The 22,001-nt window shown below is 36.8% G+C and overlaps 1 protein-coding gene across 2 annotated transcripts in view; it reads right to left on the bottom strand.

Annotated features, from left to right (window-relative positions):
- Positions 1-22,001, bottom strand: part of LOC131370153 (copine-8) — a 103,079-nt gene that overhangs the window by 51,242 nt on the left and 29,836 nt on the right. For both annotated transcript variants that reach the window (XM_058417275.1, XM_058417276.1), the window contains exons 3-6: positions 19,450-19,496; positions 16,528-16,631; positions 8,340-8,379; positions 10-86 (exon numbers count right to left, since the gene is read on the bottom strand). In XM_058417275.1, coding sequence (XP_058273258.1) covers positions 10-86; positions 8,340-8,379; positions 16,528-16,631; positions 19,450-19,496 — 268 coding nt within the window. The remainder of the gene's footprint in view (positions 1-9; positions 87-8,339; positions 8,380-16,527; positions 16,632-19,449; positions 19,497-22,001) is intronic.

The following is a 22,001-nucleotide window of genomic DNA, read 5'->3' as shown; positions in this document are numbered from 1 at the left end:
GTTTCTTACCCGAGAGGCTTCTCTAGCCGACTCCCCAGGGAGCCTACTATCTCCCCCAGAGTACAGCATGCCTGTCCCAGGAAGTCCTGCAGAGAGAGAGAAAGAGAAAGAAAGAGAGAGAGAGAGAGAGAGAGAGAGAGAGAGAGAACAACAGACAGATAGAAAGATAGGAAGACACACAGGAGAAAGAGAAATATGTTACACGTTCTCAGAAATATTGTAAACATGGCTTTTGCTCTATGTAGCTTGCAATATGTGCAGCTGAAAACAGTGACACATGAAAAGAGCAGGGATGAGAGAGACACACAGCAGCATGCCATGATCCTTTTGGCTTTGCCGGTCATTATGAGTGCTGTAACTTTCTTTTACTTCCCTTGATCTGATCTGCGAAATGCAAGGGGACATATTCAGCCCTCACCTCTGCTCTAACATCTGAAGCTTTGATACAAACCAAAGGGGGAGATCAACAGGATGAGCACCCAGCTCTTCCAGCATCTTCAAAATGAGCTACAGCTGACTGCAACTGTGTGAGTGGGATAAGGTAGTATGCGGCTGTTGGCTAATTTAGCCGAGAAGGTTATTAGGAAACTGGGCCAAGATTTTGTTTCTGCAGTGGCTAATGGAATCATGTGATGAAAGTTTGACTAACTTTTAATGGATTAGGCTATATAAAATACAACATGTAGCACAAGTAGGCAATGAAAGTTTTATTGTTGGTTTAGCTTTTATACTAGTGAATCTGAAATAGAATAATGAATATCATGATAAAGCTGTATTGTTGTAGTTTTGTTCTGTAGCACACAGGATCTGAAATAGAATAATGATTATGATGAAGGCATGAAAATAAGCCTTAATTTAGAGTGTATTTATATCCATGATGGATAAACAGTATAGAATTTTTACATTGTAGTAGCGGGTTAGTGTGTGTCTTGCTGGTATGAATGTGTCAGATTCTGCAGCACTGATTGGATTTTCAGACCTCTTTTTCCATGAGACTTATAAGTTGAACCCAAATTTCACAGTCTTACATCAAACCTTTGAAAACCTTACACATTTCAAGAAAAAATAAATCTGTCTTAAAACTAACCTTAGAAGCATTCTAACCAATTTAGTATTTAATTTTAATGCCTTTATTTTGCTTGATTTGTTGTGGATCTAAAATGTAAATGGCTGAGCCCTGTTTCTGTGTAACTGGCTAGACCAGCTTTGCCATGCCCATTGTGTTTAGCTAGCTATTAAAATAAAACTCGAATGGCATTCTTCCAGATATATGACAGAGACAAAGAAAGCCATGGCAGGGATGGCTTCATTGCAAACCTTTTCCCACAACATACTCTGCCATTTCTATCTCTTCACAATAAAAAACATTATTTCTGATTGTCTTATCCTCTTATTCCAGCCTTGTGGCAGGTTGTTTTCTTTCTATCTAAAGAATAAACAGTAGCAGACTCCAGAGACAAATGCGCCATCTAAAACACTAAAACACTTAGTAATGACATCCATCTCAAGTGAAATGGCCACAAGAGGACAGCTGCAATGGATAAACATTTATCTGGTATTTTCACAAGTCTTGAACATGTTATGTGCTTTATTCAGCATACCTTCAGTGTTGTCATACAGGGATGCAACAACAATGTAGGAATGAACAAGGAATGTCAATGTGCGTGTCCCTTACGACCTTTTGGTTTAAGTGATCAGATTACATTATCTCTTAAATGCAACATATTCATCCTTGTACATACCTGCACCTCAGTGCTTTGCACATGATGAGGTCACAGACCTATTTTGCATTAACCAATAATATTTGTTATGTAAACAGTTATATTTTGGTAAGTTTTCTGTGGTCCTCTGACATACCATTCCCTTCTATATGGTGCACCCAATACGAAACACACATACATCCCTTCAGACATTATGAACCTACTCATTACTGTAACAGCTTTAGGTCAAAATATGATTTTCATTGACGTATCATATTCTAAGTGGTCAACATCTGATTTTTTTTTATTTTGGGGGGTGGGGCAGGAGCCATGACATAACCATAAAGTTATGTGTTATATTGAGAAAATTAAAATAGTAGTAGTAGTAATTCTAGCAAGCTGATCAATGTCCTACTAGCACGACTTGAGACTTGCAAGTTTCAGTGTCTGTTCAAACCTTACACCATATACTACAATAATCCATCTTACAAGTAAACAAAAAACAAAAATGTCCTCCTCCCAGGAGGAGTGAAAAGCACATTTCATCATATTCAGGATGCTGGGCTATGAGCTAGTAGCTGTCTTGATATGACAAACAGACTGTTGAGAATGTGCGCAATTTCTGCCCCACTTTCATGCCGCACTGCCTTTCTATGGTGAGATTCAGGACTATATACTTTCTGAGAGATGCTTGCAGATGCCTTTGTCTGAGACTTATTTTTTTATAGCTTAAATATGAAATATAAACTTGGAAACCGTGGTATTCCATTACCATGTTTGAATACAACATAAAAATGGGGTTAAATTGTGTAAATGTTTGTCAGTCGGTGTTACTGTATGTATTGTTCTAGTTATAATACTTCTAGTATAGTCAGTAGAGAAACATAATTACAGTGGTGGACCGTATGACCACTGTTGCATCTTTGAAATTGGTAAATTTCTATTGTATACTGGGTAACAAAAACATTTGTAGAGTTTTGTGACATTGTTTGTTGCAAATACGTACCACAAAAGTGTATCAGGATTAAGGTAGGTGCTACTGAGAACAACAGACCCAGAGTTAATTTTTACAAATGTAACATACTGTTTCTCTATACACAGTTTGACAGTTTGATGCACAGCTATATCTCACTTGCTGTTTTTGCTTGACTTATTACGCCAAAATGTATGCAGTAAAAGGAATTGCCATAACACTTTTACGCAGATGAGTAAACAGGTTGATCTGTTCCATGATAAGCGCACTTTGTTAATGAAATTTTCTCAGAAGCAGAGCTACAGGCATTGTGTATGTCTGAAAGGATACAGCTAGTTGAAGAGGATGGGCTTCGCTCCCATCGCCGAGCTGTTTACAGCTATTTATAAAACTCGGCATTAACTCTGACACTCCTCCATTCCCATGAGCACTACCAATTACTGTTCAAGGCTCCGCCGACAGATCCAATAAAGAAAAAGAAACACAGGCATCTTTCTTTCTTGTAAACAGAGGAATAAATACATACTTTGCTCCTCTATCCCTATGGCCTTCTTCCTTTAATTTTCACCTGCTTCCAACAGCACAGTAAATCACATGTTAGCACATCCAGTAATGAGTTCAGCCTGGACTGAAATCCCTGGGAGGCTAGTGACTGGATGCAGGGGGTTTGTCTCTACTAGTTGGACTTGCGAGGGTGCTATTGATTTTGTGAGTGTGTGTTTGTGTGTGTTTATCGTCTGTGATGACAAAGAAAGTAAGAGAAGCAATAAGAAAAGCTTATATCTGATTTGTGAGATCATTTGGGGAAAGCTGTTTATAGTCATGGGACTTGAGTGAGCAAGTAGAGTCTCGGGGAATGTTTTCAATTACTCTTCAGTGTTATCTGTGTATGTGTCTGTGCCTCCTGGGGTAAACACTACTAGCACAGATGCACAGGAGCGATGTTTCTGAATTAGTGCTGAGCTTGAGGATGGGATAATGATTTAGATTTGCGCAAGAGGAGAAGGGAGTTAAGTCAGGCTGACACAACATGTGCTCATTTGTACAGGTGAGTGGATGGGGTGACAGTTTCTCTTGTAACGTGGTTGAATTACTATATGCTTAACATAACTCTGTCTAGAGTGGATGGATTACAATATGTTTAACAGAATCATTTCTGTAGGAAATGGAGATGCATTACAGTAAGTAACTGCCATTAATGCTTTATAATAAATTACATTAAAGAGTGGGTCTACCGTGAGCAGACACCAACCCAAGTGAGTCTGTTCATTAAGTCGGTTTCAAGTCAGTAAGAGGCAAGTTTATATATATAAAACGTTTTACATTTTCAATTACATTTATCTTTTACCATATAAAGTATTTCCTGTGTTAATCCAGTTGGTGTTTCTACTTTGCAATAACAGCTTCGTTTTATTTTTGGCTTTAATATATTAGATTTTTAGTCAGTCAAAGGTTTACATACAATTTGTTAGTGTTTGGTGGCACTGCCTTTTAAGTGACTGAATTCGAATCAAATGCTTGGGTTAGATTTCTCACAATCGTTTTTCACCATTCCTGTTAGAACTGGTGTAACTCAGTCAGGATTGTAGGCCTTGTTGCTTAGACACCTTTTCTCTGTTGTTCAGGTCAGGGCTTTTGTTGGCAACACCAATAATTTCATGCTGTTGTTTTTTTAATTAGCCATTTCAGTTATTATCTGCTGTGTTAGTTGGGATTAAAATGGATTTGTTCTTGAAGTGAAAATACAATAATATAATATATTTAGTGAAGAGCCTCAAGAGTTACTCTTAATCATAAGCAAATTTAATACTGCTGCTTATTAACTAACCACTGCAATAAGTGACCTTATTTTACATATCTGCCATTGATTTGTCTCAGTGGATGGTTAGATTCTCCACAGGAAGCTTTGAAAAGCCTCACTTTCGAACCAGTGAATACGGAAGAATCATACAGCCAAGGGAAACAAATAACACAAAGCCCAGTCACAAACAGAGCATTAAGAGATCCATAAATATTTCTTACTCACTAAACTATATCAACAGAGGTCAAAGCTGAATCATCTTGTATAGCATCATCTTATATATGCCAGGGCATGACACAACAAAGAAACAAAGACCCACAGGCAAATGGGATGTTCTCAAATTACCAGGCAAACCTGGGTCATAACTTATAGATCACCATAGAAAATAATGTCAACATGTGGAATAAGCTATGTCTTAAGGCCATCATCCGCTGTAGGTAACTGTGTGTTAGGAGTCAGGATGCTGGATACTGTACATAATTTCTGAAGTTAAGGCAAGCACAGGCTTTCCAAGGTAGTACAGATAGGAACTAATGATATATACTTTTGCCAGTAGTAACAACTGGGCTTCCACCCCTAGTAAGTGGTAACTAAGACATGTAGATTTGTGAAGGTAATGTCAAATGTCATACTATACTCTGGTCTCAATACAAATTGGATGATATAACTTTCAGCAGGCTATGACTGAACTGATGTCAGAATGATGGTGTGATATCAAAGTAGCTTTTCATGACAAATGGGCTTCTTTTAATGCCCTTTAGGTCAGGGAGGTATGTATCTGATTTTTTGTAATAAACCTCAGGCCTGATTAATTATTCAATCCAGGGTCAGGGCCATGCAGCAGACAACAGGTTTATACTGGAAGTCTGATAGTTGCCTGGAGGCATCACCCAAGATCCACTCTATTGAGACTGTCTGTTCCCTGGGTTAAACAAAAACATTGAAAATAAAGCTCACACCTTGTAAAATGACTCACACTCACAAGTCAGAATCTAAATAGTGTCAGACTAAACTGGTAGTCTCCCAAATTGCCTGGAAGGAAAGCCAGCTCAACAGAAAAATCAGAAAGATCATAGATCAGTGTATCTTTCCAATCAAATTGAAGTACAATCTGCAAAAAAGATTCCTACTTAGCACAGTAACAAAGCTAATTAGGAATAAAACAGCAACAGAAGCACAACAATATTATTTTAGTATAAATGTAACTTCAGACAATTTGATACCCAAATTAACCTGACCAATATTACCAAATCAGTGGAGCAAATAGAATACTTTAATCCAATCTAACATACCTAATTAACCTAAAAATAATCGACTTTTGTACTAATTATCTGTGGCAGAAGGAGCATAGTTTAGTTGTGTTTGTGAATGGAGGGTGGGGTCTTGTATAAATGAGTGTGATCTAATGAATGACTGTTCACCTGTGTATAATTAATGATGCACTATTTTTACCATGATTCTCACGCAGTGAGTATGAAAATGCCAGCCAGAAGCAGTGACAGAGAAAAGCAACTTCCCCCAACCAAACAGCTGCATTGTGCATGAGAGTGGAGGGTTTTTGTTTTAGTTTAAAGTACATATTTGAGATAGAAAAGGCTATGCTGTAAAGCAGATTGGGAAATAACCTAGCAGATAAATCAAACACACACTCTCACACCTGGCTCCTGGGTCCTTACTTTTCTCAACCTTATTGAATGATATCTATTTTTAATAAAATACCAGAGGCTATCCAACCTCATGTTAGGATGATAAACTACTCCCTTATGATAGGCTATGTGCCTAAACCTTTTCAACTTTGAGGTTATCAAGCCACAGATTAAGAAAGCTGGTCTTAAATGTGTGTATGCTCTCCAAGATCAAATTTCCCCTTCATCTCCAAAATCCTACAAACATTTGCAGCTTAGTAGCTCCACTGAAATATTTCATCATGGTTTAAACATCATCACAGTATTAAATCAGCACTGGTTAAAATAGTAAATGACACATTATTGGCCTATGTCTCCTCATTTAATCTCAATGAAATGTTAATAGTGACTAGCATTCGCTGCAATACTGATGACACAGTTTCAGCCAAAGAAGATCAGAGATACCATCTTAAAATCGAGGAATGTGTAAAGGTCATTAGACACTGTATGGTGAGTAAGTTCATTTTGATTAATTCCAACAAGAATGTACACTTGCTGCAGTGAATTACTTTGGTGTGATCAGTGACTTCAGTCTCCCATTTGAAGACTATGAAGATAATATTTTTAAGAACCCTTTTCCACTATTACACTATGAAATTTGTCATTAAATGATGCAGAGGAAATTATACATTCTTTTAATACCTCTAGGTTGGTCTATTATAATTAATTGCTGTCTGAATGTGTGTATAAACAAGCTTTAACAGCCCAGAAAATTAGAGACAGAGCCCTTCCCACAACCAGAAAAATACACAATTTATTCTAACTACATGCTCTCATTAACGAACCAAATACTCTCTTCCCACAGTAACTTTTAGTCTATTATAATCTACCTCGATCAAAAAGGTGCAGATTCTTTAGAAACTACAGCAGAGGGTAGAGCTTTTTTTATACAAAGACCCCCTGTTATGGAATAGCTTTCCAATTAGTGTTCAGGACTCAGCCACAGTTTCAATATTTAGGTATAGGCTAAAACATTATTTGTTTAATCAGGTATGTTGCTAAATGGCTCTTCTCTTCCCAACATTGTTCTCTTTCACACATTTTTATAATGACACAAATGGAGTTGCATCAGTCATGGTCGGTAGTGCAATATCTAGCTATCATGCTATGTAGGCTCAAGTGCTTTAATGCAATAATATTTACATCCAGTATTTCAGTGTAAACCTCCCTAGCATAGCTACAGTCTATGGATTATTTAGTTAGGTCGCAGACATTTAGTGTTCTTTGATTACATGAAGTCACAGTCTCTCTAAGATGCAAGCACATACACAAATCCTTCTTAAATATTCATGAATTTCCCAGCCCATTCTTATAAAATAAATATTGCACATGGTACAGTCATGGTCACATCCTCACTTTACAGGTCACTGATGTAGTCGCTAGTGTATTGTGCTAATTAAGTAAGTGGCTATGTTTACTGAGAAAGTAACTAAATTTGTCCAGGTCAAACAAAAGGCCTGAAAAGATGCTTGGCAGACTTCAGATTTCAGGTTTCAGAAACTGAAGAAAAGATTTTCACACACATAACCCAATATTAATCAATAATGTAACATAAGACAGTTGTATAGGGAAGAGGCAATGCAGCCTAATTAGGTAGACACCCATTTCCTGTCAAAAGACACAAGATCAACACTTAAAATCTGGAGTTGATGTAGGAAAACTGTGTAGTAATATATCCCATTGCCCTGATAACATTCCTGCTTCCAGCAAAACTCGATTCCCAGTCAATACCCAAACCCCAGCCACTGGACGCAGCCCGGATAAAAACGGGAGAGTTGCGTCAGGAAGGGCACACACAGGGAGCAGCCGAAAGATCAACAACAACTTCTGCCAGCTATGTGATGTGTGTGGTCATATGGTACTACCTGATACACTACAATATGATAAATTACTACTTGTTCGAAAAAAAGCATAAATATAATGTAACGGTGCTGCAGATATGTTTTAATAATTTAGAATGTCACTTAGAAGAATAATTAAGAAATCATTCAGAAGGATACAGATGGATACTGCCCACTTTAATCACAGCTTAGAAAAGAAAAAACTCCATCAATTCACCAAGAATTCTATATATAAATATTTCCAAGAATATTAGTGTGCCTAGTTTTACTGTCACCTCATTTGCAGGTGAAGCATCAATGCAGCTTAAATTCGAGCATGAGAATCAGTGGTATACTCACATGTTTGGAAAGATTGGTGCTCTTTGAGTCCACATCGTACCTACGGAATGGAAGAAAGAAAGAATTTTAGTCATCACTTAAGCTTTCAGGTCACATAGTGTCTATGAAAATCAAAGGGACCCTCCTCTAAAACTAAAAACTAACACAGTACAACGTGAACAATGAAGTCTGAGACTATCCGTGTTAGCTAATTAGTCTTTTGTGTTTCTACAGAGGGAAAAAAAGATAGAGGTTGACCACTTCATCTTTTTTTTAGACAGATCATTAGCCAGATGATGATTCATACACGATTATGTTCTAAAGAGACAATCTCTGTGTCATGCCTCATCATCTTAAGACGCACTCGGCTGACCTCGCCAGGCATCGTGAGTTAGTTTGAAACTACTGCAAGTAATTTCACACTTGAGGACATGGAAAAGGCACTCTGTTTTCAGACTGATTCCATGTGGAGATAAATTTAGAACTAATCTTACATGTTTCAAAAAACATGGTTTGTGAGCAAGAAAATACAACACAGCAAGATTAAAGGCTGTAAAAGAAAGTATGGATGGCACGCCAGGTTTGTAAACTATGAAATACAAGCTTATTGTTATTATTTAGATGCTCCACATTACATTTTGAGATAAAAGCCTGCTGTTCACTTTCATCTGCACAGACTCACGCACACTGTATCTCTGATCGAGATACAAAGTGATTTTCACTTGTTTTCAGTCATTTCTACCCCTTTTTACTCTACTGCCTTGTTTGGTTGCATTCATGAGTGCACACAACTGTGCTATGTGTATTCTTATGTGAGCATACAATACATCACATCAGCAAAATGTCATATATGTTAGAATTTCTGCATTTCTATAATAATAATAATAATAATAATAATAATAATAATAATAATAATAATAATAATAATAATAATCACACTTGTTATTTTTATTGTGTTTTTAAAGTCAGAATTCCACTCCAGTAGTAATATTACTTGTTTAAGGTTTTGCGCTGGTAATGTGTTACAGTAAGAAAAAAAAATCTAACCTACCCAATGGCACAGATATCTACGATTTTGTCCTATCAAGAGTGGACATCAACTGCACCAGTGTCACAGACGGAGGTTCAAATTTAGAAAGAAAAAAAAAAGTTGAATCATATTATATATTTCATGTATACAATTACTACTTTATTAGGAACAGTTATAACTCTGCTCAATCATGCAATTATCCAAACAGCCAACCATGTGACAGCAGTGCAATGCATAAAATCATACAAATACAGGCCAAGACTTTCAGTGAAGGTTCACGTGTTTGTTGGTGGCAGACAAATTGTTTAGATTATTTCAGAAACTGCTGATCTCATGTGTTTTTCACACACAAGAGATTACGCACAATGGTGCAAAACAAAAACAGCCATTGACTGGCACTTCTGTGGGTAGGAAAGACTTGCTGATGAGAGAGATCAGATGATAATTTCTAGTCTTGTTGGAGACTAAGGTTACTGTGGGCACAGGCTCACTGAAACTGGACTGGATTCACACTGCCTGCTCTTCAACTATCCAGCGAAGATTACTTGATCTAAAGTAGCCTTTCTATTGGGCTATTCTTGTCTGACCTCTCTCACCAACAGATTCTACCTGCAGAACTGTTGATCACTTTTCTATGTTTAACTGCAACACATATTTTAATCCACTTATTATTAGACTACAGTTACAGTATACAAGTCCTTGTAATATCTGTTACTATAGAAACAACAACCTATTAGAGCATTAAATTAAACCAGTGCTTTAGCTTTCAGCGTGGTATAAAAGTTATTTTAGGGTATTGTTTGCCACCTGTTACAAACTGTAGTTGCTGATATATGTGCACAATATGTCAAGTGCGCCTTGTACATCACAATTCTACAAGTCAGCCTGAATGCAAAAACGGGGATCTAGTCCCTCCTAGGGTTTATCTGGGTCTGTATTTGGGCACTTCCAGTGTCATCTGGCCTACACTACACACACGATTTGTTTTCGTATATATCCAACATGATATGATATTGTAATTTCAAAGCCCTGAAGAAAATAATTGGATCACGCTAGTACATTCCCCCTACATAATTTACACAAGTAATTCGAGCTTGATTAAATCAAAATTTGTGCAATCAATTCAATCATATTTTGACGACAAACATAAAATTTGAATATGTTCTTTTAGATTAACTTATTATGTCCTCTTAAATCTGACTGTTCCCTGACACATGTTCCCTTTTTTCACAGGATTACACTACTATGTCTGACTAAGAAAAGACTTAAAATGGGTTCTCTGACAGCACTTTAAGGCCAGAAACACCGGTCACTAAGCAGGAACATACTTGTAATAGTCACAATAAAAATAAGAATTAAATCAAAATGAATATCAGAATAATCATTTTAATTGATGCTGTGTTCTTCCTATTGCAGCCGGTGAAACAGCAAAGTACAAATAAAAGAGCATGCAGAACTAAAGATGAAACCTAAAGTTGTGGACTGCAACACACCCAGTGGTGAGGCTAAATGTCAGCGCAGGTCAGGCACTGCTTGAATAAATTTGAGTGCTTTGTGGTAATGAGGCTAAAAAAAGAAATAGTTTAGAGGCCAGAGTGTGTAAACACATATCTTATGTTCCATCCATGCATACACACTCGAATTTATAAATATTGCATTAATTATTGAAGAGACACAGAATGGAACTCATTTGCACAGACAAGCAGATAAAACCACATACCCTACTTACCCATTACTGCATACACTAGTCAAGTAATACCTTCAGTGCTACTGGGGGATGTGAACTAGTCACAGTGATGGGCAAAAAATTATTATTAGTCATATCATAATTCATATTATTAGTCATATCATATCATAATATGTAAATATGTGATAATAAATAATAAATATGGCCATAAAACTGTCTTTTTCCATCTTTATACAATCCTTTTATTCACTAAGTTAACAATTTTAAACTAACTAATCAATACTAATCAAGAATTCACTCATTCATCTCCTCATTTATTCAGTCATATTCATCAACTGCTTTATTATCTTTGTCAGGATCTAGAGCCTCAACATGATTTAATTTTATCCTGAAAGAACACAGTTTACATCATGCTATAACATCTGACACTTTAATCAACTCTTTAGTAGACTTCACTATCACTTTGATCATTAGCATCATCCACATCAGTCTCTCTAGTCTTATAACCTGAAGTAAATTCCAAGTCACAGCTTTTGATGAAGGCTCACTGTTGCTTTTGTCTCTAAACAATATCTGGATTAGTATGGATTCATTCAGGGAGTTTGATTCTGATTTCTATTTGTTTCAAAAACATTTTGTTGCATTCAGCCTGTCATTTATACAGCCATATGTTATCTATACAATGAAAGCTAATGTAACTTTAGTCACTTTAGTCTAATGGCTAGTTGCCAAGCTGTTATGATTCTGTACACAGCTCATTGAAATGACTTCAACAGTGATGTTTCTACTAGAAAATCCACTACACACTACTCTCTTTTAGACAGAAATGGCAACCTAGTAGTGACTCATGTAGATGATACACACTTCCAATTCATGAGGGGAAGTAAACAAGGGTGTGTTAAAAGCTGAGGTACATTTTATAACCTCATTTTCTTGGCCCTGTATCCTGACATACCTTCATTTTAAGCTTCTGTTTATCCATGTCTCCATTCCATCCCTCTTTTTAATGTTACATATAAAAAAGGCAATATTCAAGTAGAAGCCATCTTTGGAACAACAGTGTTTTGTTTTGTTTTTTTAGAAAAATTATGATTTACAATGTTCCATTAATGAAAGGTACAAATTCATAGCGTTGAGAATAACACATTAGTAGTAGGTATATAACCCCTACTAATTCTAAATGTATTTGGTCAATCTGTCTGTACAGGAATTTATAAACCGTGAGAATTGCCTAAGATCAAACTGACAGAAAATTGAATAAATATAAATGAAACAAAGTCTGAAAACCCAATCTAACAAGAATACCTGAGTTTTGTATTTCATATAATTCTCAGCTAGAAATATCAGATTGCCTGTGCAGACAGTTTATTTGAAACAAACTCCCCCTGAAAGGTACTACCACTTCTCCACAATGAAAGGGCTGATTCAGTGACGCAGCATGCCCAGGCAAAACTGCCGTCTGGAAATCAAGGGTCACATAGAGCTACAGACATTCTGGCATTTAATCAAACCAACAGCTAAACTGCAAACATCCAACTAACCTCACCATCGCCTCAAACCCCTGTGGCTAGCAACTGAAACACACTTAGGAAAATTCCATCCAAAACATTAAGGCTTAGAATCGAATTCAGCCTGACCCAGTGGTGGAAAACACACTCAAAAAGCAAAGAAATTACGAACTACAACACCTCTGACTAAGCAGAAAGCTCAATCTACCACCGATCGTTAAATTAAACAGAGCTCTGTGTATGTGGAGGAACATTCTTAATCACTTCTAAGAAAAGCTGCAGTGAAAAAAGAATAAAACACACACACACACACAAATGTAAAATTCATACTGTATTATAATAATTATAGATAGTTGATTTCTACTTTGTTAATTAATTAGGTCATTGCTCACATTCATTCATGTATATGGTATAATTCTACTGACAGGTGAAGTGAATAACATTGATTATCTCATCACAGTGGCACCTGTCAATCACGTGGGATATATTACGCAGCAAGGGAACAGTCAGTTCTCAAAGTTGATGTGTTGGAAACAGGAAAAATGGGTAAGTGCAAGGATCTGAGTGACTCTGACAGAGGCCAAATTTTGATGGCTACACAGCTGCTTGGGAGAGCATTTCCAAATCAACATGGGGGTGCAGTGGTTAGTATCCACCAAAAGTGGTCTAAGAAAGGACAACAGGCGAACCGGTGACAGGGTGTGGAATCTGCTGGACAAACAAATCCGCTCCATGGAGACCCCACCTCACAATTTGAAGTATCTATTGCTAACATCTTGGTGCCAGATACCACAGCACATCTTCATAGGTCCATACCTCAATGTGTCAGAGATGTTTTGGTATCACAATATTAAGCCGGTGGTTTTAATAATACGGCTGATTGGTGTAGTTATACTACTTTAGCCATGCAATTTGTAGTATAGCATTAGCATTAACAAAGCTGAGCTATGTCTTTTTTGATCCATAAACTGTAACTTGCACACACAAGCACACTGACTTTTGTCAGTGATAGAAACATATTTCCACCTATGCAGCTGTAATACAAGACTTGCGAGACGTAAAGACAGATACACAGAATAAAAGAATCTGTAGGATCACACAGCCAGTGCAGCAATCACAGCAGATTGGAGAGTGCTGTCCACCCACACACTCAGCTGAGCCTCCAGGGGAAGACACCCACCCACACACTCTCTCACATACCCAAACTAACAGCTCCCCATTTACACTCTCAGTCTGACCAGGCCATATTAGAATTCTCTTCCCTTCAGCTATTTATAGCTGCATGCTCTTGTGACTCAGTTACTTGTGCATCTGTGTGGAACAAAACACTGAATCTCTGACAAATGGCATCAGAAGCAAATATTTATCACCCTGAGCTTTTGCAGGTAAGTCACTGTTGCTTTAATGCAAAGGATCATGACTGAAAAAGAGCAACAGGTGTGTGGTTTTTTCTAAATGCCTTGAAGGATGAAATTGAATACTGTTGCCATTTATAATACTGGCTAGAAGATTTGAGTGCCATTTCATGGAGCTGATGTTCATCTGACATTTACTGTACAAAAAAATGGCTATTAAAGCACAGACAGCTTGAATCGCTATTTCTGTCCTGTCACAAGGAGGGAGAGTAAAAGAATTACAGTCATCACCTTTCGGGTGAAATCAGGATATACAAGAAACATTACATACTATGATTCAAAATTTCCACTCAAAACTACTATGTACTGTATAAGATTATTTATTTATTTATTTTTTTAAATATTGATCTACTGGTTTCAAAATTATCTTGTCATCCCTATTCTTTCCTGACAGTAACTGTAATGTCTGACATAACTAGAAACAATTACAAAGGGATCTTGAGCTAGTCCTCTATGCAGAATATTTCTAAGGTCTGTGTGGACACTTCAGTTCAGAGCATGGGTTTTCAGCAGGGTTCAAATCCAAAGACTGGGATGGTCATTGCAAAATATTAATTTATGGCCACATATAAACCTCTTGGCAGGGACAATCAAGTTTAGGCCGAAGTCTCCTGGTGCTTAGCAGAAGCCATGAATCTTCACAAAAGCCCCTGAATCACCAGTCACAAAGCAGCTCCAAAGTAACACTGATCACCTCCATATTTTATGGCATTTTATGGCATATTAACTGTTTTGATCTCATCCAGTTGTAGATCGTATTAGGCTTGCTGAATGAGTTTAGACACAACATTTTGTGAGAGTCTCTCAGGAAGGGTTTCTTTCTTACAAAACAGCTTGTGAAATTGGTGTTTAACGGTTGATTTCAGAAATTTGACCACAACCACAAGAATCAACTAAATTGTAATTGGTAAATTCTGATTTTGTCTTTTTCCGCTCCTTAACCACGCTCCTCAATGTGTGGCCTCATTGGTCCAACTCCTGAAAAATGTTCAACTGTTTCAAACATGAAGATTTTTGCTAAAGCTGAAGTTGTGCTTAATGGAATTTAAAATAATAGTTCATTTTTATATTAATATTCTGATTTGTGCTGGTCAACAATCAGCTGTTTCTTTTGTCTTAAAAGTTATTTGTTTTTTCCCATAGGAAACAATTATTTTATTATAGGATTTTATATGTGAGCAACCTCATCTTTACACAAGATAATGAAATTTTTACATTTCCTAATGTTACATTTTGTTAGAAGAAAAATGTGACAAGTTATTTTACAAAAAGCACCATACTGATCTACTACTCTGAGTCTGCTATGTCGTCTGAGTGGCACACTACTGACATTGTTGCTTTTCTGTCTCAACCTTTGAGCAGCTCGAAGAAGAATCTAACATGACGTAATGCAGGAGCAGCACAATAAGTGCTCCTTAGACTACGAGTGCAACAACCAAGAGTACCACATACAGGTAGCAGACTGGGGAAACTTTTCTCCGCTTCCACTAGAGTGTCAGTGGTCCAACTCCCTTCCCAGCATGACACTCTAATGATGTACATGAATACATTTGAGGACACCACCACTGCATGTGGCTGGACAAAGAGTAAGTAGTGGATCCACATCCAGGCTCTTCTAACTGGAGAGGCCCAGCTGCTAGCTCGCAGTTGGAAGCCTGAGTCTGAGACTTATATTGTTCCCAATTTCTAGCTCAAACTACTCAGCAAGTGGTCACAAGGTAGGTTAGAGGAATTGACTATGAGGTTTTGTAAATGGATTTGGGACAAACACGCCAGGTTTACAATTTCATGTCCGCAAACTGAGGAGAGAGCCTGTCCTTGTTGATCTAGCAATGGCAGACAGGGATGAATTGTGACTGGATTGTTTAGAAACCTATAATTCCAATTGGACATCTTCTCTCACCATCCCAGAAAGCAGCTATTGCCAAGTTTTCAGATACGTTTTCTCCAATGCTCATTGAGAGCGATCAGAAATCTCATTAAGACTGCCAACAGCCAGCCATATTGCTTGCTTATTCACAATAGAAAAGTCATTAACAAAGTCTGTTTATGTGTGTACTTCTGCAGTGTTAATGTTGTTTCAAAATTTGATACCCATCCAATGTCTTATACTTATGAGCTCCAGAACAGACTCTGGCATGACTCATGTTTATTTGGAGATGACCAATGAAAAAATGTCTTTCTATACACTATTTGTTTTTTTTTCACAAATCTGCCACTCTTCCATTCAGGGAATTAGAAGCACAGGCTGCGTTTTAACAACTAATGACCCATGTGTCACAATACAAATAGTGCATATTTATTTGACATTAATCTACAGCAAATGTATGGCAGCATTATATGCAATCCTTTAGATGATCCAGCCTCAAGGCAAACCTAGTGAAGTGTGCAGGTGGATAGGTGTAGGTGTGGTGTTTGGGCGTACATGTGGTCCATTGGCAGATTTATCCCCAAATTTATAAGACTGCCATGACCACATCCTGCCCATGACTTAAGACCAAAAAAAAAGTAAGACAGGACTGGGACACACACACACACACACACACACACAAACACAAAATGTACTCACAGATCAAACCGAAGGTTCTGTCTCTCTTCAAAGAAGTAGTCCAGAATGAACTTGCGCACAAAGTCTGGGTTTAGTGTGTTATCTATGACTTCTGTCCTCCCAAACTGAAAAACAATAATAAAGTGACACAGTCAGCAATCCAAGGACGAGCACAGTCCACCAGTTTTTGCTGATCTCATTAAAAATCCTTCCTTACTGTAGGGTCTCCTAGAAGTGGGTTTTTTTTGTTAGTTTTTTGGGTTGAATGTATTTTAACCCTTACTGTTTTAATGAGATTTAACACTTCATTTTCTTTGAATTAATTCAGGTGGGAAATTTCAGTGTGACAGCAGTAGATGTGAAAAAGGGGACAGAATATAAACATATATAGCTATATGCAGGTTAAAACAGTGTGCAAGAAATGCCTTTGGGGAGCACTGAACTGAGCCAAATGTTGATGATGTTTATCATGTAAGAGATGTGCAGAAAAATTAATTAACATAACTTCTGTAAGAGATTATTGTTAGAAAGTATGTACTAGCAAAAAAGGTTTCTCAGATGGAGACATGTTGGGTATTGATGGATAATAGTGGTCATTTCTCACATAGTGCCTTTTGACAGCGCACTGGCAAGGTAACGGGAGGTGGCTTTTGCCTCTAATAACGACAAGTAGTTATTTTAGTTTCAGTTCATATATGATTGCGCAGTGACCCAATTCAGGCTGTTGACTACATATAGAAACACTGCAAAATGGTTTAGTCAGTAAAAATGCTGATTCCTGGGCTGTCATTTGAATTGTTATTCTTGTAAATCATTGGTAGATGCATGGAAAATTGCTGTGGCATCTAGTTGTTGCTTATTTTGTGTAGGTGGTGTACTTACTATGAGTTAATGGCCTATCAGTCAAGATAAATGCTGGAGTGGCACTGTCATCCTCCCACATCATCTAGCAAAAAGCATGGTACATGGGTGGTACGAAAAATTATTTTTTGCAACACTCTGACAAGCGCTACCTCTTAACTACAATTAGATAATATCTCTTTCTTACAAGCAGTCTGCCAATTTTTTTGCCCCACCTGTATTCCATGCTCTTTGCTGGATTTTGGATAATTAGCTTTCATAGTAAATAAACTGCTATTGTATTGTGTCTTACTGTCACAGGAACTCAATACCAGTTTGTAACCAAGCCCATTTCCCCAGCGGCATCCTCTGCAACCATTAGTTTTGTGTGTCTTCACTCCTCATATTCACTTTCATATGTGATAGCTTTGCTTTTACTACTAAGCCTTTTGAATGTCATGGTCAGGTCTGTGTTATGGTTCATGGTTCTTCTCTTCTTCATAATCTTCTTACTCTTTTTAGCATGGTCATTTTGACTTCACCTTTGATGGATGTTCTTTCGCACTGTGTCCTTATCCTTACTAAATATTATTGTTATTTTTAACAGGTATACACCTCTGCTAGTCTGGTGTAAGCGCAACACGTATTTTCCATCTTGACATGTGTAGTATTTTAATGTTATAAAGTATTTTAATGTATATATCAGTGCGTGTGCTTTTATTTTGTTCTGAGTGAGGGCCACACTATAGCAAATCAAATTCCACACAGACTCAGATTAGCTGTGGCAGCAAAACTGTGTCTTTACCTAAAGTAGCAAAATGTGTGTGTGTGTCTGTGTGTGTGATCTAGCTTTTTCCTGCTACAGCCGGAATCAATAAAAACAAAATGAAACAAATAAAATTGCACACTGATGGACTGCTGCTGAATAATTTCCAGTAACAGTCACATAACAGCCTACAATGGGCCTTTATAACTAAATATGAAACATATCAGTCTTTTAATAAAATAAATTTGATGGATGCTATGGATTATACCAACACTTGTAAGGTGACATTAATGAGTAAAAGTAGTTATGTCTAAAACTCACATTCTACACTTTTATTTTATTGTCATTACTTTATTCTACATACAGCATTTGACATGTAAAACGGCCATAAAACAATACCACATAACATACACACACAAACACGCACACACACAGGCATTCTTGTAGCGACAAATTATGCAATGACAAATTACCATTTTATCAGATGCTATCTAATTGTATCTGCAAATGTAATGCAAATCCTATGCATGACCATTCCCTTGCCTGCTTTCATACTTAATTAGCAAGGTAATTATACATTGTTGAAGTTGGCTAACGGAATAATTAATCATGCAATGATATGATATTAACCATGCCAACAATTATGCCATGATACCTAATTATTAATCAACAACCCGTGAATCTTGTCATGGTTCACATGTTTCATCACACGCTCAGTGAAGACAAAAAATACATTCCACTAACATACCACATTTTGGGCAAAACTTGGTTTTGAGGTAGCCTGTGTATTTTGGGGCATCATTTTGCCAGATTACACACATTTTAGTAAGCAGCTCATGAATTTTGATTTGTCTACATAAGAAATGGAAGAAAACATCATGGGTTAACAGTGCTATTTTTTTTTACAGCAGCATCTTATTTCTGGAAAATCCAGTACTTATTTTGTGAAATTGGCTCTATACAAATGACAGAGTCTGTATTGCCCCAAGCTGTTTGACTTCCAGTGTATGTTATTCATCAAAAGGGTGTATAATATTGCAGCTTAATAATTTCATTCTCCATATGATATGTCATGACACAGGTTGTGTTTATACAGGAGACTGAAAAATAGCAGATGATCTTGATCAATTGGACAATACTATCTTATCTGAGTAATTGATTGAGATTCATCTATTTACAGGCATGGTTAATGGTTCTGTGGAGAAGTAAAATAAGCAAAATTTTCAAATATATATATATATGTATATATACAGAAAACATGAACGTTTGAGACTTTTCATTGACAAATAATTCAACCATTTGCATGCATCGATATGGAGCCCAAAGTTAACACTGACCTCTCTCCATTCTTTGTTGCCGATGCCTTGGGTATACAGCACACAGACTGAAGGAGAAACAGAATTAGAGTTAAAAACAAAAAAAGAGAACAGTCAGAGTTTAAATATTAAAAAGACCACAACAATATCTGCTGGATATCTAATAAGTGAGCTAAAGTTATAGCTACATGGCACAGTCTTAAACTTCCTCTTGAGTGTCTTATATACTGTATTGTACATATTAACACCATTAAATTATTTTATATTATTTTATATTTGGAATGACCATTTTAGATTAGAACATATGCCTTGCTGAATATTTTATTTTTTCATAAAATCACTATATTAAATAAACTGTAAATAAATAAGAAGTCAAAGGGGAAAAACACTGTTTTTATAATATTATAAATATAGAGACAGACTAGCACACACGCCACCCAATTTTAATAGACTTGATGTAATGGAATTAAAATGAGGGAATGGAATAATGCATTAAAACACTCCAAATTAAAACTACCAGTGCAGCTGTTACTGCTTGCAGCTGTTAGCTTTGGCCAATATTTAGCTTTTCCACTACAGTCAATTAAATGCAGCTGAAGTACCTGAGAGAGCTTATATTCCTTCTCATCCAAGCAGCTTGGTCCAGTGTATGAGGGAACATTCATATGTGTGTGTGTGTGTGTGTGTGTGCGGGAGAAAGAAAAAGAACTAGGTGAAAGCATAAAGGGGCAACCGGCGAGAGTGTCCGACTGGTTTTGTGGAATGTTGGAATGTGCACTGAAGAATTTGTATTTTCATCATCCAAACATCTTCACTGTGAGCCCATGACCACCCACTGGAACAGTGTGTTAATTCTAAGAGACTGGAGCAGCAGCACTCAGCATTAACAAGACTGGGACTCAGCACAAATGCCCACTCTCATGAATGTACATCCAGAAATCTCATGCTCTTGGTTAGGAGGGTCTAAAAACATCTTTCTTAATATCCATGCTGTCCATGAAGGATGAGACCCACTCCCCCGTTCTCTCACTGCTTCTATTAGTCCTATTGTTAGATCCTGCACCTGTTTCACCTGCAGTTCACTTATGTGCTCGATGTCTCTCTCTGTCCTTTTCCTAGTCTGACTAATATAATCACATGATCTGAGACTCTGTGGCCGACTTGTTCAACTCAAAAAATACCCACTTGTATTCAATACAAACAGTGAACTATTGACACAACTATTGACTCCATAGGGGAATCTCTGAAACTTCCTAAGTATTTCTAAGAAACACTGACATTCATAGGTGTAATGTTAAATAAAACAAAGCATTTTTAATAAAGAAACTAAAAATGAACTACTACTGTGCTAATTCATCCTCCGAAGTGCATAATGTTATTCTAAAACAACAAAAGATTTGGGTCATTAAATTAATCAGCTACAAAACAAATGCTTCCCAAATATTTAAAGTATTTAACAATTTCTTTAAATTAATACATTTAATGTGAAAAAAATATTTTAATGATTTAGCAAGACAAACTAGCTAACACTGAGCAAGCTAACATAGGTGGAGTTTTTGCATTTTATCTATTGTTTAGTAAAATGGTGTCCATAGTTGTTTTATTGTTATAACAAATATAGCAGTCCTAAGCTAAGATTTTTTAAATGTATATTTGGCTTTAAAAATAATAATGATTTTTTTTAAAAAGATGAGTCCAGCTTTCAGCTTCAACTTTACAAGTCTCCCAAGTAACCCAACCTTTGACTATATCTGGAGCTTTAAACATAAAATACATTTAATGTTAAATTAATGTTAATGATAAATTACTAAAAGCTTGATTAAGGTAAAAGCAGTTAGAAACTGTTACTGTAATTTTCACTTACTGATAGATCTTTAAATTAAGGTGGGGCCATGATCGATTAACTGCTATGCGACTGTGACAAGACTTCCCTTAGTTCACACGTCCAATTCAATGCGTGTGTGAATTATGCATGAAAACAACACAATTAGCATTAAGTGAATAAGGACTGCCAATAATGAACACAAAGAAAAAGAAGAGGTAAAGATAAGTAAGAAACTGGGAGAAATTGAAATAAAGCTACTGGAATGCACAAATAAGCTAGAGAGGCAGAAAAAAACAGACAGCAAGATAAATTGGCTGAAAGGAAAAGAAAAAGAGACAGTGGACAGAAAAAGAGACGTGCACCATGAGGCATTCCATCAAATAAAAGAACAAAGGGACAACAAAAAGGCAAAAGAGTATGTGTCAGGGAAGTCACAAAGACTTTATCCTTGGTATTGGGCCAAAGCCCAAAGGCAGACTGCTGATGCTCCACTTTTCACCCTACATGTCTGAAAGCTTCCACAGATTTGTGAGAGTCTGTTGAAGACCAGGCAATTCCAAAAATAGATGTTAATGATTCTCACCGCTCAGCTATTACACCTGATATGGCTCCGTAAGTCTTGTTTGAATTGTATGTATTTGTCAGATTTGACAAATACATTTGACAAATTCTAAATAGTTCTGGGTTTATGGTAATCATTTGGCAAACAGGCAGATGTAATGAGGATTATATCTAAAGAAACAAGTTA

Source organism: Hemibagrus wyckioides, linkage group LG19 (genome assembly GCF_019097595.1).
Source record: "Hemibagrus wyckioides isolate EC202008001 linkage group LG19, SWU_Hwy_1.0, whole genome shotgun sequence".
Lineage (NCBI taxonomy): Eukaryota > Metazoa > Chordata > Actinopteri > Siluriformes > Bagridae > Hemibagrus > Hemibagrus wyckioides.
Note: the sequence above shows the minus strand (reverse complement) of the source record. Positions and strands in the feature narration are given on the sequence as shown.